We start from the raw sequence: 26,786 nt of genomic DNA, 5'->3' as shown, positions 1-26,786 counted from the left end.
GGTCCAGCCCCCTGTACCACACCCCCCAATTAAGAAAAAAATAAAAATGCCCAGGGTTAAAAAAACAAACAAACAAACAAACAAAACAGTCATTACAACTTAATTTCTCTAACAGCTGTGCTTTTAAGTTGTGAGTGTGCTAGAATCAGAGCGGAAGAACATTATTCACTGACAGAAAACTCTCTGTATCAGTGAATTTGTACCGAACACGTTGACTTTGTGACGTGAAAGAAAAGAGTGAGGGGCTGGCGGGCAGGAGAGGGAGGCTCGAGCTCGGAAGGTATAAGCATGTCTCCCATCTGCACTTGAGGGCACGGAGGGCTGGGGATACAGCCGAGCGGTAGAAGGCCTGTGCAGTAACTTTTCAATTGAAAGAACACTAAACAAAGCAAAACAGAAACAACTATAACAGCGGCTGGAGAGGCAGCTCAGCTGTTAAGAGCACCTCCTCCTCTTCCAGAGAACCCGGTTCAATTCCCAGTTCCCACATGGCAACCTATAACCACCTATAACTCCACTCCAGGGAATGGAACACCCTTTTCTGGCCTCTTTGGGCATCATGATGGACAGCCATACATGGAGGCAAGATACCCACACATTAAACAAAATAACAATTCAAAATTAAAGCAACAAAACCCTCAAGCATAACAGAAGTACTTTTGAAACTGTCTTTTACCCCTCTTCCTCTACCCCTCTTCCTCTGTCTTCAGACAGAGGAGCCACTGGTCTAACGTACTTCGTTTCCTTTCTGGCCTGTTCTCTCTCTCTCTCTCTCTCTCTTCTTCCCCAGATGATCTCAAATCCTAGGGAAAACAAACTGAAAGCAGGACACCCAACACCCCAGGAAAGCATGCCCAACACAATACCGACCGACAAGACGCCCAACACCTCGTGGCAGACAGAACACCAGACACCTTATCACAGGACACCCAAACTGCACCCCTCAAGTAATGTCAACCTGAGGTAAAAATAGCCAGCCTGGCCCTTAGCCACGAGTGCACCTGGCCTGCCTGTGTTCTTCCTCTACTTCACCCTGAAACGGTTCGTAGCGTCTCACAGGCAGAGCTTGGGTCCTAGATGTCTGTCTTAGGGGTTGGCCACACTGAAATAAATCCCTTTCCTGTCTCACCCGCACTCACTTCTCAGCTGTTCGGACCTCTCGGGGACTGGCTAACAGAGGACAGTCTCACAGACACCAGTAGTTGCTTCCCTCCTAGCTGTGGCAAAATACCTGACAAAAACCACTTAGGGAAGGAAGGGCTTAGTCTGGCTCTTGGTTGAGGGGACACAGTCCATCGTGGTGGGGAAGCTCCAGTGGCAGGAGTGTGAGACCGCTGAACGCAGTGCCCCTGCAGCTGGGGAGCTCACTTGTCTGCATTCAGCCCAGGGTCTCGGCCCATGGAGATGTCAGAGGGGTTTTCCCACCACCAGAGGTTGGTCTTCTAGGTGGTTCTAGATCCTGCTACCACAGGCTGTGAGTCTGGAGGTGGCCTCTGCTTTCTCAGGCGCTCTTGAGAGTCTTTTGGCACAAACTGGATTGGATCCTACCTTATTTTTAAAATTTTTGGTCAGCACACAAAATCATGAGTTTCATGATAACGTCCCGTGTGTGGGTAACCTGGGGGTGGGGTGGAGGGAGTAGGTGAACCTCCATACCAAATATTTGCACTTATCCCACACAACAGCTAAGACTTCGCTGGAGACAGAGCCTACTGGGATAGAGACAGGGCCTCTCACTGAAATGGAAGCTTGCCTTTTGGCTCTGCTGGTTGGCTAGCGAGCGCTCCAGATCTGTCTGTCTCTATTACCCAATGCTGGGTTACGAGGCATGTGCAGCCATGCCTGGCTGTGTATCTGGGTGCTGGGACTCAAATTCAGGTCCTCATGCTGTATAGTAACGCTCTTACCTCCTGAGCCATCTCCCCAGCCCCTATGCCCATTTCACAGATGAGGAAAATGAGGCTCAGGGAGAGCACCATTCCCTGGTGCTGCCGTGGAACTTGAACTCAGACCTTTAGATTTTATCAGAATATGCCATGGGGATGGGTTAGAAGGGGCTGGAGGGTAGCAGTGGCAGTACACTTACCCAGCGTGTGTGACACTTGGCAGACTTTAGGAAGAATGGATGCTGATGAAACGTGGTGTTTTGAAAGCTTACCCAGCTTGCTGTCGAGTGAGCTGATCAGGAGGAAGAGTTTGAGGCCAGCGTGAGCAACCTAGCAGAACCCTGTATCCTCTGCTCTCAAAAATGCACACGAAGACACCAACTGTTCGAGCTACTAGATGCCTTTCACATAAAGGAAATACACACTTTAACAGCTTTCCAAGTGCTTTTTTTCCTATTACGTATCTCGGGCATGATGTCCCTATATTTTTCACAATGTTCAACCTGTTTTTAAACCTTCTAGTACTTTAAAAAACAACAAATGTTTAAGATAAATTGGTGTGTTACACAAGTTTGGGCTGGCAAGATGGTTCATTAGGAAAGACCACACTAGTGGTTAATCGTAACAACCCGAGTTTGATCCTTGGGACCGGAATGGTGCAAGAGAATTGACTCCTGCAAGTTGTCCTCTGACCTTCAACCTCGAGGCATTTCTAGTAAAAGCCCATCTGGAGGAGAGTCCTATTAGCTGAGGCTCTGAGGGGTCTTGGGAGGCAATTCTGCCGAGGTAGGCTATGGCTTCCCATCTGTGGAAGATTCCTGAAGGTGTCTTTGTCATAGGGCAAATTTCTAATGTTGAAATTCTAATGTTGAAAGTCCAATACTTGGACTTTATTTATTTTAGCATTCACTCATTATTTTACTTGAGGCATTCTTGTCCTGGCTGTCCTGGAACTAGCTCTGTAGATCAGGCTGGTCTCGAATCCATAGAGTTCTGATTGCCTCTGCCCCTAGAGTGTTGAGATTAAAGGCGTGTGCCACCACCACCAGGCGAACTTGGGCTTTTTAAACAAATGTTGTCTTGCACATCTGTTTCAGAAGGGCACAAGTCCCCCAAAAGTATGCTAACACTGCTACTGGCTGGAATCAACATCCCTGAGGTGTTTCAGCCCAGCACCCCAAGGCTCTGTGGTAATACTAAAGAGCATGCGGCTTGCTATGCAATGTCCAAGTCAAATATGCACAGAAGAAACATTTCCATACAGGTTTGAGCAGAAGTTGCTTCTGGGGCTGGGGATTTATCAGTGGTAAACCCTGACCTAGCACAAGCAAGGCCTGAGTACCCAGCAGCTCCAAACTAAACCAAGTGAGGAGATGATGCCTCTGAACACTGCCCTTCTCTGCCCTCCCCTTTCCCAGTGGTGGATCAAACCCAAGGTTCCACTTAGCAGGCTCGCTCTCCACTGTGCCCCAGCCCAGCCCAGGATGCTTCTCCACAGCACCTTCAAGGCACCTGAGATGGTATGTGACAGGGTGACAACTCTCAGGAATTCTTGGGCGAGTTCACACTGCCATGCCTCTAGGCAGGCCTGAATGCAATGTGGGAGGTGGCTCCTCAAACTTCTGTCTGATTTTATAAGTTCTGAAAAGTGATGATTCAAAACAACAGAAAAGCACAAGAGATGTCTGCTCAGGAGCCTGAGGGAAGCAGTGATGGTAAAAATGCTAAATAGGAAGTAGGAGCAAGCACCCCTGCACAGTCCACTGATGCCTGATGGGAGTCTGGGGCAGGGAGAAGCTGCACGCTGAACATGATCTTGAGACCACTTGGCCTAACACGTGTGTGAGGGCAGGAGTGAGGCCTGGACAGAAGCAAGGAACTAGGAGTTGGGACCATAAGCAGACCACATGGAGTCAGGAGGCTGGAGGGCATGGGTCATGGTGATTAGCATACATGTCTTCTTTTTAAATATTAGCTTCCAAAGATGGCTTTAGTTGACCACTTGGAGATGAAGTGCCCACACTGTCCATCAGTTTCTTGACCCTGGGCCTGGGACCTCAGACACTTTTCTTACACTGTCACTAAGTCACACTGTGGCTCTCCACCCACCCTCACAGAACCACCACATCCCTGGCTGGGATGTGAATGTGTGAATGTGTGCCGTCCCCACCAAAACATGTTGAAGCTGAATTTACCCATCAGCAGTACTGGGGCGGCACGTTCTCCAAGGAAGATACTCAAATCACCACCTTCACACTTGTAGGGAATTAAGTTCTTAAAGGATGTGTTGGTTCTGTAGAGACTAGCCGGAGAGCTGAGTCCCCATCGGCTACACCCACTCCAGCGTCGCCAGTGTAGCATATCAATAGATTGTGCTACAGGGCGGGAGACACGCTTTCTTCAGAAATTCGCTCCCTGGAGGTCAATAGCAGGTCTCCCCGACCACCTAAGTTAAAAAGACGCGGTCTAGGGTCTCTACGATTTTTCGGTTGTGGTTGTGGGGCTGGATTAATGAGTTTTTTGATCTTTCTCTATGATTCCTAAAACAGCACAATTAACTATTCAAGGAAATATATTTTTGATAGCTTACCAAAAGCTTTAACAAGCTTTTAAGGGTGGAAGAAAAGTAGTTTTGAGAGAAGTAATGGGGCTGGAGCGATGGCTCAGAGGTTAAGAGCACTGGTTGCTCTTCCAGAGGTCCTGAGTTCAATTCCCGGCAACCACATGATGGCTCACAACCATCTACAATGAGATTTGGTACCCTCTTCTGGCTTGCACGCATACATTCAGGCAGAATACTGTATACATAATAAATAAATAAATCTTTAAAAAAAAAGAGAAGTAATAAATTAAATTTAGTATTAAAAGCATTATAAGAATAGTGAAAAAATAAAAAAAATAATGGGCTCCTTAGGAAAAAATAGCATGAGAAGTACAGCTGGCTCCAGATTGCCCCCCTTTAGTGTCTTGTTTCTAGGGAGGATCATAAATTTTTAACAAGACATATGGGAGGATGGTTAACAAAGGTGTATTTAGATTTTGATACAGAGAAAGATTTTGGCAGGCATTTGACTTAGCTCCTGACTTTCTTCTTCATTGGTTAGCAATAATGAAACTGCATTTGAGGTTTCTTTCCCTTTGTCTGCTTTGATCAAAAAGTTTTCAGGCCAAGATTTCTTGTGGGCACTGCTTTCTGTTTGACTACATTTTTTGAGTTAAAATGTAAACTTTGTATTCTTGGTAAAAATCTAAGCGTTCTGGGAAATATGCCAACTTTAAGGTGTTTCCTTATGTAATTACTATAAAATTATTTAGCTTGACTTTAGTAAAGTTACAGCAGGGTCAAAACCATCTCCGTGTGGTCTCTGACTGTCATTCGCCTGAAACTGTGCCTTCCTGACATCCAAACCTCTGATTTTGCCGCGGACGCTGGGAGCCTGACTGGGCTGGTCCGTGGCACCCATCCCCATCTCTTGTTTGGGTTCACACCCCTTTTCATTTCTCTCGCACATTATGATTCTGCCAAGTTCCAGACTTGTGCCATGCTGTCTGGACTTTGCAGCCATGAAAATCATAAGCCTTTTTACTTTGTATGCTTTTTAGCATTAGGTATTCTGCTATGGCAATACAAAAAATTGAGTAAGATGCCTATTATGTCCCCATGCAACATTTTCTCTGCCCATGGGAAGAGGATAATGATGTCACATTCTGCTAACTGTTAACTGCGTTTGTTCTCTCTCCAAAAACTTCACCGCTTATTTTTATTTTATAAAAAAATCCCCAAAGCAAGATGCATTTTAATAGCTAATACTGCATAATTTTGTGTTTGATGCACAAACCTGTCAAATAATGAGTTCATTGAGAATGCATTAGTCACGTGGTATTTCAAGGCTTCCAGACCATCGATGGATTTTCCATCATTTGGGTTATTGGTTGAAGTCCTTTGGTGAGCTGAGCCACAGGAGCAGATTTTCCATTTGAACAGAACATGGGGTCCTGTGATTCCCAAATGTGCTGAAGCTCCTTGGAGGCAAACTGATGCTACACAGTCAAAGTTGCTGGTGCACTGTGGCCTCTGAGCTTGAAAGGTCATAGCTCATCTTGGTCACTTCTCTCTCGTGAAGAAACCCATCGGCTGACAATCACCTCCTGCAACCGAGAAAAAGAGGGCTGGAGTTTGGAAATGGAAACGGGAGTCCCAAGCATGCGATGTCACAGCTGCCCGTCACAAAGAGCTGGTTTGCAGGGATTCCCTTCCCAGGCTTGAAAGAGGAAGATGTGGAGAGAGCGTGAGGCATACCACAACCCTCACATGGGGTTGTCCTCTCACCACTGAACTGGCCTGCCAGCACACAGCAGCCGCCACGGCGAGTGCCTGACCCCAGGACCTGGTCTGGGATACACTGGTACCTGCTGGTCAGCCATGGAAGTGACACGCTAACTTTGACATTTTATGAACCACCATCCTAGAGAAGATCAGAACAAATGGAGGGAGGTGGCACTGGGGCCCCGGACACTGACAAGGCAATCTGACTGGCACCAGGGAGGCACACACAGAGATGAAAACGAGGGCACACTGGCTGTGTGGGAAGCAAGGAAGTCCTGCACGCAGCAGGCAGTGGGGAAGGGCACAGAGACATTTACATTGGTGACTCCATGAGCTGGGCAGCCCCAGCAGAGGAAAGCAGCTGGGACTATTGGAGGGTGTCTGGTTCAGTTTAGGACCATGGGAGTGGGATGTGCGGAGGTATGAGGCTCGGGGCAGAGCAGGAGTGTTCCACCCTCAGCACTGAAGGAAGTCACTCGAGAAGTTCGAGGAGGGAGAGACGGCTGGTCTCTGGGAGTGAGACCTGTGGGGGACCCTGGCCTGGCTGTTGGCTGGCCTACAGATAGACTGGCTGAGGCTGAAGAGTCTAATCTGCTCAGCAGGAAGAGGGAGAGAGAGGTTTACAGGCCAGAAGATGCTTTTGTCACTCAGGAAAGCTCACTCCTGGTAGGCCTGCAGAGGATGCGGTGGGCGCACAGACTCTTGAGATGGGCTGTGGAGCTGCCTCTGCGTTCACGCACCTGAACCTGAATCCTCTTCATGCATTCTGGGGTCTCCATCTCTTCGTCAGTCATGGTGGAGGGCTTAATCAAGTAACACAGCATCAGCTCCTGACGAGAAAGGAAGGCACAGTTTCTGTATTCCACCAAGAAACATCACCTGTGTCAGTGTGCGGGGAGGGAAGCAGGCACCCCATCTGGCCCTGTGTACGCTGGCTACACTGTGGTGTGTAGACTCACAGGCACACCTCCTACTTCCTGGATCTGGCTCTTACTAAAGACCTGGCTTTTTACAATGGAGAGGACGAGAGACTGTGACGAAGCAGACAAGCTGCTTACACAGCTAAGGTGGAAAATACACAGCACACTGCATATGCCGCCAGACAGAGAAAGACCAGGCTGGCTCAGACTCATGACACCCCTCCCCCCCCCCCCCCCCCCGTCCCCCCCCTCCAAGGCCGGGGGTTCCAGGGGTGTTCTCAGTTGTACAAATAACTTAAATTTTTATTTTTGTTATTTTACTTTTAATTATGTTTATCTCTGCATGTCTGTGTGTGGATATGTGCATGTGAGTGCAGGTGCCTGTGGAGGCCAGAAGATAGCATTGGCTCTCCTGGAACTGGAGTTACAGGCAGCTGTGAGATGGATGATGTGGATGCTCTCGTTCTCTGGAAGGAAGCTTAGTGTGAGCTCTTAGCCACTGAGCCCTAAATGACTTGGTGGAAAAACAAACAAACAAACAAACCTTATTTTTGTTTATGTGTGTATGTGTGCATCTGTGCATCTGTGTTTGTGTGTACGATGTGAGTGCAGGTGCTTGTGGAGGCCAGAAGAGGGAGCCAGAACCTCTGGAGCTGGAGTGACAGGTGGTTGTGAGCTGTCTGATGTGGTGGACTGAACTCAGGTCCTCTGCAAGACCAGCAATGCTCTTAACCACAGAGCCATCTCTCCATCCCCCAGAGCCCCACTTTAAAAAAATCCTACCAAGTTTAGGAGGAAAACAATGGAACTATGTAAGTGACAGGCAACTGTGTTACCTTAGAGACGTTCCCCGAGACTCTGCTCAGGGCGGCCAGTGACCTCCAGCTGAAAGGTCTTCGGAGGGAGCCCTCAAAGTTGTCATCCACCAGCTCAATGATGACAGAGTAGCTAGAAGGCAAGAGGGGCATTTTGGAAAAGCCACAGTATCAACTTGTTCAGAGGTCAGTGTGTCCTACCAAGAACTAAGACAGAAGAACTTCACATCGCCTGCTGCTAACAGCCTAGCCCACTAGAGAGAATGACTAATGACCAACTGGTCAGGAAGCTGCCACCCTTCAGGCTGATTGCCAGCTTCCCGACAGTAAGGAATAGTGATAGTTTTCTCAGTGTGGAAGCTGTAAAGTTGCGGGACTGTTTGGATACTCTTGCTCACTGGATAGGACTGCACACAGACTAACTTGGTGTCTGACACGGAGATCCGTGATACTAATTCTGTGTACAGTGCAAGAAGACCAGTGTGCTATTATTTCCTGCGGAGCTGATCATGGAACCCAGGGTCTCCTGTGAACATTCTACCACCAAGCTGTACCCCAGGCCCAGCTTGGAGCTTGTAGGAATATCCTTCATTTTTATTTTTTATTTTTTTTTGATCAGGGTCTCACTGTGGAGCTGGAACTTCCTATGTAGACCAGGCTGACCTGAAACTCTGAAAGTTATAGGGCTCCACCTGCCTCTTCTTCAGTGTGCTGGGGTTACGGATGCATGCTACCACACTTGGCCAGGAACACGACTTTTTAAACAGATATACCTTATTTTTATAAGTATAGGTACTTGGGCTGGAGAGATATCTCAGCAGTTAAGAGCATTGACTGTTCTTTCAGAGGACCTGGGTTAATTTCCCAGCACCCACATGGCAGCTAACAACTGTCTGTAACTCCTGTTCCAGAGGATCTGACACTCTCACACAGACACACATGCAGGCAAAACACCAATGCACATAAAATTAAAAAAAAAAATTAAAAAAAGTAAGTATAGGTGTTTGCCTGCATCTGTTTGTACATCATGCCCGGTGTTTGTGGATGCCAGAATAGGACATTGGATCCTCTTGTGAGCCACCACGTGGGTGCTGGGAATGGAACTTGGATCCTCCGCAAGAGCAACCAGGGCTCTTCGCCATTGAGTCATCTCTTCAGCCCCAGGAATATGACCCTCTTTTGTGGCTTTCTGAGACAGAACTTCTCTGTGTGGCCCTGGCTGTCCTGGAACTCACTCTGGACCAGGCTGGCCTCCAACCCAGAGATTCACCTGCCGCCGCCACCCGAGCGCTGGGACTAAAGGCGTGAGCCACCACGGCTCAGCTAAGAATATGACTTTTAATTGCCTCTGAGACACTGAAAATTAGACCCAAAGCCAGGTATTTCCTCATGTTCTTTCTAGTAGTTTATTTTAAAAATTTCCAAACCTTGCATGGTAAAACGGAGGGCCTTTCCGATACAGCACTACAAGGAAGAGAGAAAGAGATATTATGTTAACCTGTCACGATCTTGGCAGAGCGAGCAAACACCCAGCTCTCTGCCCCGCAGCCTGGCTTCAGATCCAAACTCTTTCTCCCCAGAAACAAAGAAGCTAGTCAAATCTGCCGCCCAAACATGGACACCCTCGTCCACCAAGCAAGCAGCTCCCAGAGTTAAGTACAAGCCAATCTTTTTGGTTTTCTTCTGTTATTGGGGACTGAGTGCAGTGATTTGCTCGCCCAGGCCATATTCCTAGCCATGAGCGGGTCTTGTCTTTCTCCATGTGTGTGAGGTGGTAGAGAGAATAAGAAGTCCATAAAATGTACAGCATCTGTGACTCGTTCCAAATTAACCAAACTCAGAGTGAGGGTGGGCCCTGTCTACTGAGTGCGTGGCAGGTGTTGCACTGGAGCTGAGCAATTTTCAGGGAAGTCAAGGGTCACTTCTCAGCCTTGTGGCTAGTCAAGTGTAGGAATTCAGGACCTGGGGAGTTGGCTCAGTGGTTAAGAGCACGTGCTGTTTGAGTGTGAGGACAGTTTTAATTGCTAGCAACACATAAAAAGTGGGGCCCAGTTGCGCATGCCTGTAACCCTAGTACCACAGGGTGGCAGCAGGTGGATCCCAAGAGCTTGCTGGCCAGTCCAGCCAGTCCAGCTTCTGTTCTGGTTCACTGAGAGGCCTGTCTCAAGGCAAGAAGGTAATGAATGACAGAGAAAATCACCTGCCACCTTTCTCCGACCTCCTGATGCATGCTCACCTGCAGTCATTTGCACGCATGCATGGGCTGGCAAGATGTCTCAGGTGGTAAAAATGCTTGGTATGACTGTCTATACATAGCACATGTGTCCACGAATACCTGAGTCCACTGTGTCCACACCATGGCATGTGCCCGTGAGAACCTGAGTTCATGCACACACTAATGAATAAAAACTAAAATAAGTAAATAAATAAGGAGTTCTGCCAAGAGACTATAAAAGGTCTATAACCACATACTCCACAGCCACCAGTCTGTCTTTCTCATGGGGACCTGACACAGGAAGTGGTGAAGCCAGTCTGTAGAGACCAAAAAGAGCTTCTCATTGAAAAGGCCTGGGCCTGAGGACTGTAGACCCTTCAGGCAGGGGCTGGGGTAGCTTCCTCTAGGCTCTAGGTCCTTGAGCAGCTAACCTTGCTCTGAACTGTGTCATGTATGGATCGACTCAGAACCCTCCGGAGTCCAGAGTTTAGCACTCAGGGAGTGACCCTGGGAACTTGTGCTGAAGATGAGGCAACTTTTAAAATGGAGACACTGAGACCCTGAGTACCCGTCAGAGTCCCTCGGATTTAATGTAAAACAAAAAGTAAATGCTATGGTGAGCCCTAGGCCTGAGGTTTATAAATGAACAATGAATGCTATGGCCAAGCCCCAAAGGTGGAAATCTATTAAGTAAGCTACAGCTATGCTATTACTGCTGCCATGTGCTGGCCCTGTGACACTGGCTGCCCCCTCGGTCCCCAACAGAGGAAAGTTCAAGCAAAGCTTGTTTCCCTCGAGAAATGTACACAATTTCCTTTTTGGAGACAGTGATCCTGGAGTCAGCTCAGGACTCCCCAGAACGCTACAGGAGCCCTTCACCCAGCCTGCTGCTTGTAGTCTGTTTTCTGTGGTCATGTGGTTGCCATTTGAGTACTCATTTCCTCTATTTTTCGTTTCGGTATTTCTCAACTCAGTTCCCATCAAGTGACCATTCAAATGCATTCAAACAATTCTCCTCCACTTTTTGAGGTGGCTGAGCCGGGAGGGTTGTTCAATAGTTGAGAATGGCCTGGGCAATGTAGTGAAACTCCATGTCAAGATACAAAACAAAAATGAAGCATCCAAAGAAAATGAAGGTTTTTCTCTACCTACTGAGTCCACGTCTGGAATCAAATGTGTGTCTTTACCCCACATTCTGGGGAGCCACTGTGCTTTGACTAAACTGTGAGTCATGTGAACGCACCTTAGCCAGCCAGCCCTTCTCAGACCTGCTCTACAAAGATGTTTTTATCAACATCACAAGGTATGATAAGGCAGAGTTCAGGCAAATTAAGAGACCAGCTGAGGTCATGCAGGCATTAAGAGATAGAGCTGGCTATGAACCCACGAGCTCTCTCTGTTATCCATGCTGCCTCTTAATACACTGGACAGCCCTGCTTCAACTCACATTTCACTCTTAGGATGAGAATGGTGGAGACCTGCTAGGTGGGCGGAGTGGCTGTGATCACAGGAGAGGGAGAGGAAGTTAGAAAGAAACAAAACACAGCCATCCCCTGCACAAACAGGATCTGGGACCAGTACAGCTAATCTTGAAATTTATCTCCAGCAACTTGAGCCCAGTTCACGCCATCAGCCATCTGTTGGTAACCTCTAGGATGAAAGAAACAAAAGAGGCCCTTCCCCAAGAGGGACGGGTGTGTAGCAAGCTACCAACCACAGTCCAGAAAAGAACTTCAGGACTGCTGGTGACCCCTGAGGACTATCCCACGATTCCAGTTGTTGTGAGTGACTGTCCTCTTAGCCAAACAACTCCCGGGGGAGTTCGGCTGTGTCTCCTTGGAAAAGGATCATCCAACCATGCTTGTTGACTGTCTATGGAGAAGAGGTAGAGAGGGTCACCTGAGATTCCAGCACTCTCTAACACTTATTGTATGCAACTCTGCCTTACTTACACGTGGCCTAGGGGAGGGGTTAGGGTATGCAGGCCTGGGAAGACTAGAGGATGGGGGATGGGGCAGGGGTCCATTTATGGGTCTTTCGTGTGAGCCCTCATTCCTTCAGGGTAAAGGCTTTTTAGGTGTGGCCTGTTGGAGGAGGGGCGAAGTACCCACACCACTGTAAGTGCCCCTTACCTACAAAGAAGCCCAATCAACTGACTGGTTCCCCAGAGTAAACTGGCAGAACTGTGCATCAGTTTCTCGCTGGGACACTAGGAGAATGGTAGATACTGCTATTTCTCCACCCTGGCAAAGAGTTTTAGCAACACCAGCTTAAGCATAGCCTATTTTAGAGCATTAAATTATTATCTAGTTATTTCTAGATATACATACATATGCTTATCTGTGTGTTGCCTGCATGCATTTCTGTGCACCACATGTGTGCTTGGTGTCCAACAGAGGCTAGAAAGGAAGTAGGATTCCTGGAACTGGAGTTACAGAGGGTTGTTATCTGCCATGTGGATGCTGGGATTCATACCCAGGTCCTCTGGAAGAGCAGCCAGTGCCCTGAACTGCTGAGCTATCTCTCCAGCCTCAGCATAAGAACTTTAAGGGCTACACTGACTTTCTTTGGGGTATTTAAAAAGGCTCAGGAACAAACTGCGACAGCCTTCGGACCTCAAAAGCTCTAACTTTTTGGGGCTCTCAAATACTTTAACATTTTTATCTGAGCCCCACAAACACTTCTGAAAAGACTCAGGAAGCACTCGCTCATATGGCCCACATGGAAATGGGGTTTGGTGATTTATTAAGAAATGATCCCAGAACTGGAGGGTCACTGACACCTCCAGCTCCCTGGGGCTATCACGGTGTGCCTGCTCTTTAGGACGGGAGAGCATCACTAATTTCTAACGCTCCAAAATCTTAATTTTTTTCTTGTTGAGGATCACATTCAGGGCCCTCAGCATGCAAAGCCAAAGCCCTACCAGCAAGCTCCACCCCTGGCCCCCAATCTGAAGCTTGCTGAGCGCTGATGGGCCACAAGTAGAAACTTCCACACCATGAAGATATGCTTGTGAACTAAACCATTAAAAAGATGAAGAGTGTTTAGTACAGCCTAGTGTTGAAGGTGGACACAAACCACAGGTTTGTGAGAAACACAAACCACAGATCTCTTCCCGAGAGACCTCATCCTATATAAGTGCCTCAAACCCCCAAATGCTTCTGTGGCCAAGCATTTCAGATGAGGGCTCTCAATCTGCGCCTCCACCAGACACACTGAACACACTGAAATACGAGCCAGTGCCTAGAAGCAACCTGGTTCCTTTATGTACAAGTGTCACATCTATTCTTTTGGTGGGTTTGTCAAGCCCAGCTTCACCAACAAGTTTCTCCTCCATTTTGGTTCTCTTCACTGATTGGTAAGACAGCACTCAGAGGCTAAGTTAGGTCACTTTGAAGACTTTTCACCCCAAAATGTCCTGAATCTGGTCCCAGCCTGACTCCCTTGGGGCCCGTGTTCTCCACACTCTTGCCTCTGTGTGGCTCCTGAGACCTGCTGAGCATGTCCTGTGTCAACCTCTCTGCTTGCTTTCTGCTCTGCCCAGCAAGCCCTTCTCAGACACACAACTCTCCCTGACCGTGCCCCGGCCCTGCCAGGATCACTGGGGGGGGCAGTGACATGTAGGAGTGCCTATGAACCTGTGCTAGAATCCAAAGCCTGAAAGCGACTGGCCTGGAGACCATTGAGGACACACGGCCTTTCTTCTCCACACTGGAGTAAGGAGCGAGAGCGGCATACAGAATAGCAAAGGGCTGCCATGAGGAGTGTCACAGGAATGTACAGCGCCATGCCTGACAGTACGTGCTCACTAAACAACCCCTGTGGATGTCATCATAGCTCCCAGACTGGTGTCATTTAGAGGATGAGGCAAGTGAAAATGCAAGAAAATAGGTCTGACTGAAATCATACAAGCACCTGCTGAGGTGCAGCAGGTACCAGAGAACTCTTGTCTTTGATTAGGAAAGCCTGCATCTGCCTGTACGCTTCCCCAACACACTGACTTCTTGTTCTCTGGATTTGGTCCACCTCATGCAAACACCCACTATGGTATTCAAATTATAAACAGCCCGAGAGCTGACCTGACCTCCCAGGTGGACTGGGCTGACCCAGTTCTCACATCTGCTACGCACACCCCAGGAGCTACTCACGCAGATCTGTTCCGTATTTGAGCCCCACTTTGGGCACCCAGCCTTTGCTTCGGAAGTAGTGGTAGGCCATGTAGGTTGTCCTAAAAGTGGGCTGGATGGCGGTGAAGGCTTGCCAGAGCTTCACTATTGTCAAGGGCTCCTAAGGTTGTTTTTAAGAAAGACATCAGTTTGCATGCATTCACTCCTGCTCAGTAAGGGAGCAGACATCTAGACTGGTATTGCAGCAGCAATGGAGACAAACAAGAGGGATTCCCTCAGGAGACCTGACCCTTGCTGCCTATGTGAACAAACACTGTGTGGCTCCTCCCAACACGAGCGCTACTGTGAGGTCCACGTCAGCATACGAAAACAAAACAAGCAGCCTTAGTGATTTGGGTCATGTTAAGTTAATCATACTCTTTCCCCTTGCAGGGCTGGGTGCATGCTTAGGCAAGGGCCCAACCACTGAGCTGTAGTCCGGCCCTCTTGAATAGCTGCAGTTGGATAAACTACGTGCATGTTACTAAAATTGCTCCAAGCCTTTAATCCCAGCACTCGGGAGGCAGAGGCAGGTCAGTCTCTGTGAGTTTGAGGCCAGTGGGGTCTACAAAGGGAGTTCTAGGACAGTCAGGGCTACAAAGAGAAACCCTGTCTCAGGAAAAAAACAAATGTTCTTGTGGGTGGGGGGAACTATAGGCTAGGTGGGGGAAGCATAGCGATGGGGCATGATGGGCTCAGCATACACAGGCCCTGGGCTCCATGCTTAAGAGAGGGAGGAGAGGAGAAGGAGTACAGGGAGAGGAGAGGAAAGGCTAACACTGAGGAATGAGAAACAGCAAAGGCCAAGGGGCCAGAGGCCATGGCCAAGAGGAGGGGATCTGGGGAAGGACACTCTCGCATCCACAGACCCTTTAGTGAGCAGCTACTGCAATGTCAGGCCAGCCTCAGGAAAACAAAAAATAATTTTGTTAAGTGAAATTTTCATTCAACACCCAAAATGATCCCTGGCCCCACCTCAGCTTTCAGACAGGAGAAGAGCTGCCTGACGGTAGAGTGTGAGGACCCGCTGTGTCCAGGGCGCCCGACTGCAGCACGGTTACTGCCCTACCGTGGTCAGAGAGGGCCCTCAACAGACAGGGATGTTCTCCCAGGTTCCACTAGAAAGCAGTCACAACAAGTAACTGGGCGGGTGTGGAAAGTGTCTTTGCCCCTTCCATTGCTTTTGGAAAGAATCAACTCTTCTGCGGTCTCTCTCTCAGTGAGGTACGCTCAGTTCTGCTCAGCCTAAGCTCTAATTCCACAAACATGGCTGGGCAGAAGCTCACTGGTAGAACATGTGCTTAGTGTAAATGAGGCCCTGGGCTCTGTCCCCAGTAATAGGGTTAGATTTTGTCCATGCATATGTGGCTTCAATCCCTCACTAAATCTCTCCAAGAAGGTGGAGCCCGGCAGGGAGCCTGAGGACCCCTAAGACGCAGACACAAACACTTCTGCTGCCTTTTGTCTCCCTTCCTTTTTTTTTTTTAAGACAAGGTTTTTCTGTTTTAGCCTTGGCTATCCTGGAACTCACTTTGTAGACCAGAGTGGCCTTGAACTCACTGAGATCTGCCTGCCTCTGTCTCCCAAGTGCTGGGATTAAGGACGTGTGCCACCACTGTCTGACTTCCCTTCTTCTTTACTAAGTACTTTGAATAGGCATTACATCAGCAAGGTTCCAAATTCAAAAATGGCAAGAAAATGTCCACCAAGAAGTTGCTGCTGCTTCTTCTGTCTAGAGGTCAGCAATGGCAACACCCTGGCATAGGTGAAACCACAGACATTGAAGTCACAAACACACACACACACACACACACACGGGTTTACCAGCTGCTTCTAACCACACTAGCCAGGTGGCCTTGGATGAGTTACTTGTTTTCTCTGAGCCTCAGGTAGCTTGTTAATGCAGTTCCTACCAAGAGGTGGGAAGGATTGGAAACCAAACAGACAAGCTGGGCGCCACAGCTCACACATGTAATTCCAGCACTACAGAGCTGAGGTAGGAAAGCTATCTCAAGATCGAGGCCGGCCTAGGCTACATATAGTGAGTTCCAGGCCTACCTAGGCCTCAGAGGGAAATCTTGACCCCTAAATAAAAACAAAGGTCTGGAGAGATGGCTCAGCAGTTAGCGTGGATGCTAGCACACTCCTAGCACCCACATAGTGGCTCACAAATGCCTGGGGACCCAATGCCCTCTCTGGCCTCTGTGGACACCAAGCTTGCATGGAGTGTACAGACATTCAAGAAAAACACCTAGAGACTAAAAATAAAACCAACAAAAACGAAGCCAAAATGTGAAAGAGCAAACAAACGAAAAACAGTGGATTTAAAGGGCCTGACACGCAGCATGCGAAGCAACTTTATAGTGGTGACGTTGATTGTTTTTGCAATGCTGGGGATGGGACCCAAGGCCTCAAACATGCCAAGCAGGCACCCTGCTCCCGAGCTGCACCCAGCCTGCAACTCTGTGTTTTGTTGGTGACGCTAATTCCCATCCAGGTTTCCCTCTCCTTACACAACAAGCTGCACGTCCCCCAGGCTCTGGGAGACACAAGCTAAAAGGTTACCCTGCTCCTCCCTGAATTGCTCCGACTGAGGCTTAGTCGGAGCTTTATAGGAAAAGGGCAATTCTTCCTTCTTCAGTCAAAGTCGACACATTCACTTTAAAAGCTCCACGGGAAAGGGTTCCACAAACAGGGGGGTATATGAGATTGTGTCTGCACAGAAACTTACCTTCTCATAGTAAATACTTAAGCATCCCAGGGCGTACGCCAGGAAGAAAGCCTACAACAGAGCAGGGAAAGTTCTCATTAGAAACACTGCTGCGGGGCTGGAGAGATGGCTCAGAGGTTAAGAATGCTGGCTGTTCTTCTAAGGGTCCTGAGTTCAATTCCCAGCAACCACATGGTGGCTCACAACCATCTATAGTGAGATCCGGTGCCCTCTTTTGGTGCACAGGCACACATGCAGGCAGAGGGGTGGGTGTGAGGCGTAGTGGGGGAAGCGATGTCTGGCTTGCCCTTGGTTCAATCCAGCATCACCGAACAGAAATAAAAATAGCTTTCTGACAAAGCCAGCATGCCTCCAGACCCTAGTACAATCCCAACAGCCATATGTGTGGCTTTTGTCCTGCTCTGGGAATATTCCCAGCCCTTTCCACTCTTGCTTTTCCGAGAACTACTCCTGCACTCTGCTGTGTTAACCTCACCACCAGCTCCAGCAGCTCTTTTGCTTGTCTCTCGCATGGCACTTGCTTTTTTGTTCCATGCCCCTCTCTAAGGAGAGGATCAGATCAGGCAGGACACAGACTGACACTGCTCCCTCTGCCTACAGTCCAGCTCCAGGCTGCTGAGGGCTCAGGGCTTGTGTTGGAAGAGTGAAAGGGACCCAGTCCCTGCCTTGGCTTAGGCCCAGGCAGCTAGATCTACCGGGGGCTTCTGCACCTGCCTCAGCTCGCTTCTCCAGGGTCTGCATGTCTGAGGCACGTCGTACTTCTCTTTCAGTACTGCCCACGAAACCTCCTGCAATCTTGCTTTGGCCTCACTCTTGCTACCACCATTTCCTAACACTGAATACTGCAGTTTTGGGATGGAGTAGAGTGACCAGAGATACCCTGGAAAAGATAAAGCTGTCCTCAGGTGGACAAGTTCACTTCACTTTTGCCAAATTTGCATTTCTTGGTTCAGAATGGTGCAATGCAAAAAAAAGAGTCAGCCTCAGAGAGTCACAGTGAAGATGAATGGGGCTGAGCAGACCTGGGTTCAAACCTTCACTGAGGTGGTTTAAATTGTTTTTATTTTTATTTTATGTGCATGGGTGTTTTACCTACATGTATGTATGTGCACTATGTGTGTGTCATGGATCCAAGGAGGCCAGAAGAGGGCTTCAGATCACCTGGAACTGCAGTAAAAGACGTTGTGGATCACCATGTGGATGATGGGAACAGAACTTGGGTCCTCTTGAGGTTAAGGGCCAGTGCTCTTAACCATTATTTCTTCAACCTCACTGGGGTATTTTATTTCGAATCAAATCCTCACCAGGCAGGGGAGGGAGATCTACAGAGCTGGCATCACTAGCAAGCTTTCTTTTGGGTGCTAAGGTAAAGGCGAGCCTGATGACAGTTCGTCTACGACAATTTATTCAGGTTAGGGCCTACAGCACTGGAAAACCAGATCTTGAAGACAGAGCTCTCCAAAGCTATGGAGCAGCCTAGCTTTATGATAATATGACTCCCTAAAGGAAGCTCCTCAGAGAGAGAACAGAGAATCATCAGCATGGTAGCAAGCCATGGGCATGGACAGGCAAGAAGCCAGCTGTGGAAGACACTATAAGCACATCTGAGTGACAGCTATCATCATCCAACAGAGGAAAGGACAAAGGCCACTTACAAGACGCAGTTACTATGAATTCTTCTTAATTTATGATGGGGGTTACGAATTTAGAGAAGACGTCTTGCTATGTGGAAGGGAACTAAGGCAGCCCTGACTGGCTGACTGGAAACCCTGCCAGGAGAGACATGGCATGCATCTTATGTTTGTGTTAAGTTAATGTGATATCTGATGCTGAACTCAAACTCAAAAGAGAATTGTTCTACCGAATAAGCAGAAGGGAGCACATCTGAAAGATCTTTATTTTTATTTTTTCCCCCTTAAGCGTTCCCCTTATTCTTCTACAAGCTATGGTCAAACCAAATTCTGCTAGAGCTCATTTTAAATTTAGAGGAAACAACAAACAACCGAACAAAAGTACCTGCCATTCTGCATCAGGACAACAGAAAGAATCAGAAACCAAGCTGGGGCCATGCCACCCAGGGAGGCCAGCATCCTTGGTGAGGATGTGCAACTAGTTACATGTCTTTCAGGAGAGGCACCTGCCACAGGCCATATCGCGTGTGATCTTCACTATCACCCTCTGAGGAAAACATCCTGGGATGTCACCCATCAGAAAACCAAAGGATGCTACCTCTTATGTGCTATGTTAATGAGGCAAGTATTTTCTTCCTACTTTGTCTTTGTTTGTTTGTTTGCTTATTTGTTTGTTTTTTGAGACAGGGTATCACTGTGTATCCCTGTCTGACCTGGAACTTAATATATAGACCACACTGACCCGGAATTCACAGATTTCTCTGCCTCTGCCTCCCAGTCCTGGGATTAAAAGTGTGGGCTATCACATCCAGCCCTATTTATCTTTGTCTATAGCTTCACTTCTATCTTTTTATTTTTGTTTTATCGAGACAGGGTTTCTCTGTGTAGCCAGGGCTGTCCTGGAACTTGCTCTGTAGACCAGGCTGGTCTCGCACTCCCAGAGATCCACCTGCCCCTGCCTCCTGAGCGCTGGGATTCAAGGCGTGCGCTGCCGCCGCCGGGCTTCACTTGCATCTTTAATATGGTGGGGTCGGGGTGGGGGAGCAAACCCTGGGTTGCAGGCATGCTAAGCAAATGCCATGCCATGGAGTTATGATGTTGATCACCGCCATCTTGTTTATTCCACTTATCACTGGTAGCTCAAAGCAAATGCTTTAGAGTTCAGGCTCTGCCATCAGATGGCTTAGGTTCAAGTACTGATCTTGAGCAAGGAATTGAACCAGCCTGAGGTTCAGTTTCTTTTCCAGTCAGAGAGGTCACAACACAATCTAGGGTGAGATGAGGACTTACGGAGATAATACACAAATCGGTCCTTAACAAAGACACTAGACCATGCACATGGAACGTAAGACCAGAACACACACTATTCCATTGTCCTCACTATGTGTGACTTCCTCTTGAGCCCTGGAGCTGAGCCCACATAATCACAAGCCAATTAGAGGCGCAGCTCTGTGCATGATCCCTCTTCCATGAAATGGAAACAACCACAGCGGCATTCTTTAGGGTACCTGGAGCACACGATACAGGTGAGGCAGATGGGGCAGGGGCTGTTACTTGAACCTCCCTTCCTCTGAACCCACTGCAGATTACCAAAAGAATAAGGATGAGGCCTTTTTCCTGCTCACTTCTCCAGCATCTATCCTGCCAGACACACAGGAGGTCCTCAGGAAATGCCGGCTGAACAGGAGATCACAATAAGGAGGGTCACACCCCTATTTTCGTCATTTCTCTAAGGCACCACCACCCTCCCTTCCCCCAGGAGTCAGCCATAGGCCTTAAAGGAAGTCTCTCACCACCTAAAGATAATTACTGTGTGCAAAGGATAAAGAAATCATGGTGCATAAAAACCCTGGGATTTCATTCAACCAAATGAAATGATACGAAGTCTACAGGAGAATGGAGAGCATTATGTAAAGCAAAATAAGCCAGCCTCAGCTGGGTGTGGTGGTGCACACCTTTAATCCTAGCACTTAGGGAGGCAGAGGCAGGTGGATCAATATGAGTTCAAGGCCAACCTGGTCTACAAAGCAAGTCCAGGACAGCCAAGGCTACATAGTGAAACCCTGTCTCAAAACAACAACAACAAAAAACCCTAACCAACCATCCTACCAACCAACCAACCAACCAACCAACCAACCAACCAACCAACCAAACAAACAAACAAATAAACAAAAAGCACGCCAGGCTCAGATTCTACAGGTTAGTTGCCTCTCCCCCACCAATGTAGAATCTACATTGAAATGTACATGCGTTGGTCATAAACACTGAGAGGAGACTGTTGGAGAAGAATGAAATGTTCACGGAGGGGAACTGGAAAGAGGAGAAGCTGATGGAATCCATGTCAGAGAAGTGAGTATATTTATCTGCGTACAGTAGAGAGGACAATGAGATTAGAATTAAAATATAGCGACACACACGAATGAATATATAATGAAGCATACATACTTTGTATGCTAACTTAAATTTATTTTTAAGTTTAAAAAAAAAACCTATATGAAACCGGTTAGAGTGTGGAAGTGAAATAATTATGGTAATCACTTAAGTTTAAGAGTTAATTTGCATTTATGTGTGGTGTTTGCTAGTTAATTTCTAAAATTTTAGTTTTCACCTTTTTCTTCAGTGCTTTATAGCCCCAGCCCCGGCATGTAATCTGCACGTCACGGTTTCTTAGAAGTTACTCACTGGGCAAAGCCACGTAATGTAAGTATTTGTTGCTGGGTTTTCTGTTTGTTTGTATTGTCTTTGAGAAATGGGTTTCATGTAGCCCAGGCTGGCCGTAAACTTTGTATGGTACTAAAGCTGGCCTTGAACTCCTGATCCTTTTGCCTCCTAGATGGTGCTAAAGCTGGCCTTCAACTCCTGATCCTTCTGCCTCCATTTCCCAAGCACTAAGAATACAGGCACCGGCCACCACCATGGCATAGTTTTCTTTAACTGCCCTGAACTTTGGGTCCACTGTCTTTCCTCACAGACTAGAAATGAGGTTTTTACTGAACACTGAAATCCCATCTACCTATGGTCTGTTTTTATCTCTTTAGGCCCAATCTTTTCACTCTTACATTTTGAACTACCTTATAATAACTTTTACTACCAGGTATGACATTTGTTGTTGAAATTGTTTTGTTCTTGTGCTGGGGCAGCTCAGTGGCAGAGCTCTTGCCCAGCACACACAAAGCCCTGGCTTGGCTGCTGCCACATCAGCACTTTCTTAGCTCGTCCCATGATTCCAAAAGAAGGATAAGAAGCAACACAGGGGCAGAGCAATGCTAGGATCCTCTCTTTTCCCTACCATCACAGGAGCAGACCCTCAGAGCCACCCTGGGGAGTTTCTGACATGAGTGTACAGAGGAGCTAGCCTTAAATACGGTGATGGAGAAAAACCAGAGCTCTTTAAAAAATCATTCAGAAGGTTGTGGCAGAAGCATTTTTACAGGTATGATCAATATTTTTATAGTAGTGAAAAGTAGTCCCAGATTTCTGTGTGGAGACTGTAGCTATTCAAATGGATGGAGTCTAATGCCTGGACACCAAGAAGAAGAAAAGGGAATGGGGAGAGAGGAGAGGCTGGACTCTCCTCTCATTTTACCCCAGCCTCTCCTGTCCATGAATGTCAGAAGGTTCTACATGGTGTCCAGCACAGGGGTGCCTGTTGGGTACAAAAATTGTGGCTGGGGCAACTGGATAATGGACATTTGATCTTATTCAATTTTAATTAGTGTAAATTAAAACAGTCACATGCGGCCAGTGGCTACTGAATTTCAGGGTAGGCTATCAGTCTTGTGTGAAAACATAAAAGATAAGGTGATGTCCCCAACACTCCTCCCTGCTCAGCTCTGTGTCACTAACCTCCTGCAAGGAAGGAAGAAGCAAGGACCAGGAAATGGGGGTGGGGTAGGGTTTAAAGACAGCTCTGAAATGACCATCGGAAGGGCTCACTGCCTCCCTCAGCAGAAAGACAGGAGCAAGAAGGGAGGGTCTCAACCAAGGGCGGCCACACGCTAGAGGGCCGCATCGGCGAGGCACTGTGATGGAGGGTGTAGAAGGATGCTTAGAATGCAGCTAATTCACTGAGTGGAGCACACTAAGTGATTCTGCAGAAGGAAATGCCGGGGATGGACTCACTCACTCATCAGTCTGTACGTGACCAGAGTCACACAAGCATGTTAAAAAAGAGTAGGTTCTGCAATGCAAAAAACTTTATTCTTCTTCTTTTTCTTTCTTTCTTTTTGAAAAAGTCTGGCCTTGCTGTCCAAGCTGCTTTTGAATTTTTGGGCTCAAATGATGATTACTCTTAAGCCTCCCAAGTAGCTGGGGACCACAGGCACATGTGACCACACCAGGTGAACTGGTATCTCTCTCTCTCTCTCTCTCTCTCTCTCTCTAGTACTGGGGATTGACCCAAGGCCTTGTGAATAACAGGCAGATACTCTGCCAATGATTTTCACCAATGCCTGAGTTACATACTTCAAATGAATAAACTGGCGTGCTAAGTACATCTTAATAAAGATGAATTTTTAAAAAAGCTGACGAAAACTAGCTGGGTATGGTGCTGCACACGTTTAATCCCAGCACTCAGGAGGCTGTTGGAGGATCTTGTGTGTGTGAGGCTAGTCGTCTATATAAGGAGTTCTTGGGTAGCCAGAGCTACCCTATTATACCCTGCCTCTAAACAAACAAACAAAACCAAACAAATAATAGAAAAACTTGACAACATTCTAAAACCTTGATGAGAAAAGAAAAGACTCAAGTTGGATGGTAGTACATACCCTAATCCCAGCACACCTGAGGCAGGAGGGCTGTGAATTTAGGCTAGCCCAGGCTATACAGCAAGAACCTATCTAAAAAGAAGAAGCAGAAGAAGGAGGAGGAAGTAGAAGAGGAGGAGAGGAGAAAGAGGAGAAGGAGGATGAGGAGAAGGAGGAAGACAGGGAAAGAAGGAAGAGGGAGGGAGAGCTCAGGCAAACCCCTTAGATGGTCAAAACTCCTTTTGTTTCCTTGCTGAGGGTTTGAACCCAGAGATCTCATACATCATTTAGCGATTTCATGAAACTACAGTCCAGCCCAACACACTCTCAGGTGATGAAACGGGCTCAGGATCACAACCCGGCAGGTGATTTCAACCCTTAGCATTCTATACAGAACTGCTCTGCGAGGTGGGCTCAGGTGCACAGTGCACGGAGCCGGGCTCACCAGGGGCTGAGACAGCAAGATCCACACTTACCTCTTCTAGGCTGAGCTGCAGATACTCAAAGATTCTGAATGGATTTCTTCTGCATACCAGTCTCTTTCTTTGCAGCAACTACAAATAAGTACATAAATAAAAAAATAAATAAGCCACCTGGGACACATCTGTCATAAAGACTAAATTCCCAAACGTTTTGAGTTTTTTTTTTTAAAAAACTCAATGGAATACATAGCCCAGGCTAGCCTGAGTTCCCCACCCTCCTGACTCATGTATACTGAGTTGGGTGTGGTGATACAGCCTACATGGAAAGGACATTCTGCTTTCTCTCCTGCTAACCTGATTCTGTGGATTTTCCCTGCAGACCCCTGCTGAATTAGTGTCTTCCATTCACAAGCTGTGTGTCTGAACCTAGGTGTGGAAAACTTCGCTGACAGGGTGATAACACCGTGTTTCTTCTCCCAGACAAGGCAGAGAATTACTGGTCTCATTTTAACTTACTTTTTCTTAAAAAAAAAAAATAAATAAAAAAATTTAAACTTGAATTTTTAAACTGCTATGCAACTGGGGCTATGCCTCAGTGCTGGCCTCAGAAGCATCAGACAGGCCCAGTGTGACAACCGGCCTGTCCAGTGGCAAGTGAAGGGCATCTGGTTGGGCTGACATCTCCTACTGGCCAGCAGCAGATGGCTCTGGAGAACTGACTGAGAGTCTTATTTCCAGGGGACATGCCCCAAGAGCCTCAGCGGATACCTCAACCATGGCTAGCACTGATGCCATGGCTATACTATCCTATCCAACTCCAGCCAGGGTAAAGTTTGCATTAGGAGAGGTTAACAACAGTGACCAGTAAAGGAGAGGGACCCCTTACCATTGCAGTGAGAACAATAATGAATGAATGTGGACTCCCTCCTTAAAAAAACCAAGACAACAGCAATGCTCTCAGACTGTGGCTGACGGTAACTGAAGCCCAGACGAGGGGAGGACGGTACTTTGTTCTACATACCTTCTCATCTGGGGCCACCTCCTCCTCCTCCTGGACATCACCCAGGTCTTCCTCTACGAGCACGTACTCGTGAGCAGCCCTCTTCTCTCCTGATGCCTGGCTGCCACCTTCAGGCCAAAGGCCATCCCGGGAAATGAAGGCTTCCTGGCCATGGCAGGGGACCTGGGGCAGAACTGTGGCGTCCTCCACCACATCCCCATTAAGGCTGGATGGGCTGGCCACAGTGAATGCGGCTTGGCCGGGCCCCTCCTGCGGGCAGTCTGAGTGCCTGTTGGGACCCCTCGGGTCACCTGACTGTGCGGCACCTCCAGTGATCACAGAAAGTTTGTCCTTTTCCACTCTGCCTTCCGGGGAGGCAGCGGCCTCAGAGCTCGGCGGGTCATGCTGTGGGCGCTCCTCTTTCCGCTTTCTGCAAGGAAGCTCAAGCGGTTCTGTGTAGTCTGTGAGGATCTTCTGCACAGAGCTCTCACCGTGGCCCTGTCTACGCAGGAAATCCATGGCCCACTCCACTCGATGCTGAAACCTGGCAACAGAAACACTGTCAATACCACACTCAAGTCTCAACCCCGCGACAACAAAGTGACCAAGAAAGCAACAAGGCGGCCTACTGAGACGCCGAGTTTTCCTGAAGGGCGGACTACAGGCAGAGCTTGCCTCCGTCACATTCTCCTGCATGCGACAAGCATGCGTCGATGACCCTTTGATGTCATTCATTTACTCTGACAAAATTAACCCCCATTTAGCAAAGTGTGAATATTAATGTAATTTAAAACCAAAAGATGCTGGTAAATAAGGCAAAATGTTGCCTTTTCCTAGGATCCATCTTTTCTTATTTTTAACTTTGGCTATCACACTGTTTCTGACAGATATCCCATTCATAATATAAGACCCTCTATTTAGTATTTGAAAGTGAATTTCAATCACTAGTTTTCACAGTGACCAGGAACATCACTGAATATGGCAAGAAATGATTTGCTTTATACATAGTTCAAGTTCGTATCTATTGTGATGAAACACTCTGACCAAAAGCAACTTGGTGGGGGAAGAATTTATTTCACCTAGAGCATACAGACACCACAAAGGAAAGCCAGGGCAGGAGGTCCAGACAAGACCCAGAGGCAGGAATGGAAGCAAAGGCCTTGGAAGAACATTGTTTAAAGGCTCGCTCTCTAGCTCAGTCAGCTAGCTTTCTTATACAGGCTAGAACCACCCACCTAGGAATGGTACCACCCATGGTGGTCTAGGGCTCTCCTCCATCAACTAACAGTTGAGAAAATGGCCCTGTAGACCAATCTGACAAAAGAAATGTTCAACTGACATCCAAGACTAGCCATCACACACATACATATGTGCAAATATTCAAACACAAATTCCCCATGATAATCCCCAGAGTATAGAAACATATTAAATTTCTATACTCAAAGAGCTGAGCCCTTGCCACGGTACAAAGTCTAAGGTGAAGACAGCAGGGCTGTGTCATTGCTGGGATGTTGTGGACCAAAGACCAGCAGAAGGCCGACCTCAGCAGCAAACACCAGTGACTCTAGCCACATCAGAGAAGACACATGGAATTTTGTTCCTCCCCTTATTTCACCTGTGTGTTCCAATGCCCGAATATATCAGGGTGCAAACACTGTCCAGCAGGCAACCTGGCTTCTGCACCCGAAGAGACAGATGTCTGGTTCACCTGGGCTCATTGCAACTCCAAGCTAGGCACCATTGGTTTTCCCAAACACATATGAACGCACATCCTATACTCTGGGAATTGAATCTTTGACTCACTCATTTATTGCTGGTCAGGAATTGGACTTAGGGCCACAAGCAAGAGCAAATGCTCTATGGCAGAGCCTTATTCCTGGTTTCCTTCCTTCCTTCCTTCCTTCCTTCCTTCCTTCCTTCCTTCCTTC

General features: G+C 47.7%; 1 protein-coding gene across 2 annotated transcripts in view; it reads right to left on the bottom strand.

Annotated features, from left to right (window-relative positions):
* Positions 1-4,776: 4,776 nt before the first annotated feature.
* Tsen2 (tRNA splicing endonuclease subunit 2) overlaps positions 4,777-26,786 on the bottom strand; it is a 34,527-nt gene continuing 12,517 nt past the window's right edge. For both annotated transcript variants that reach the window (XM_055604220.1, XM_055604221.1), the window contains 8 exons: positions 24,880-25,402; positions 23,913-23,990; positions 17,061-17,111; positions 14,312-14,450; positions 9,376-9,412; positions 7,970-8,081; positions 6,954-7,043; positions 4,777-6,035 (listed from right to left, as the gene is read on the bottom strand). In XM_055604220.1, coding sequence (XP_055460195.1) covers positions 5,976-6,035; positions 6,954-7,043; positions 7,970-8,081; positions 9,376-9,412; positions 14,312-14,450; positions 17,061-17,111; positions 23,913-23,990; positions 24,880-25,402 — 1,090 coding nt within the window. In that variant the 3' untranslated portion in view covers positions 4,777-5,975. The remainder of the gene's footprint in view (positions 6,036-6,953; positions 7,044-7,969; positions 8,082-9,375; positions 9,413-14,311; positions 14,451-17,060; positions 17,112-23,912; positions 23,991-24,879; positions 25,403-26,786) is intronic.

This window comes from Psammomys obesus, unplaced genomic scaffold, assembly GCF_907164565.1.
Source record: "Psammomys obesus unplaced genomic scaffold, mPsaObe1.curated_primary_1811, whole genome shotgun sequence".
Lineage (NCBI taxonomy): Eukaryota > Metazoa > Chordata > Mammalia > Rodentia > Muridae > Psammomys > Psammomys obesus.
Note: the sequence above shows the minus strand (reverse complement) of the source record. Positions and strands in the feature narration are given on the sequence as shown.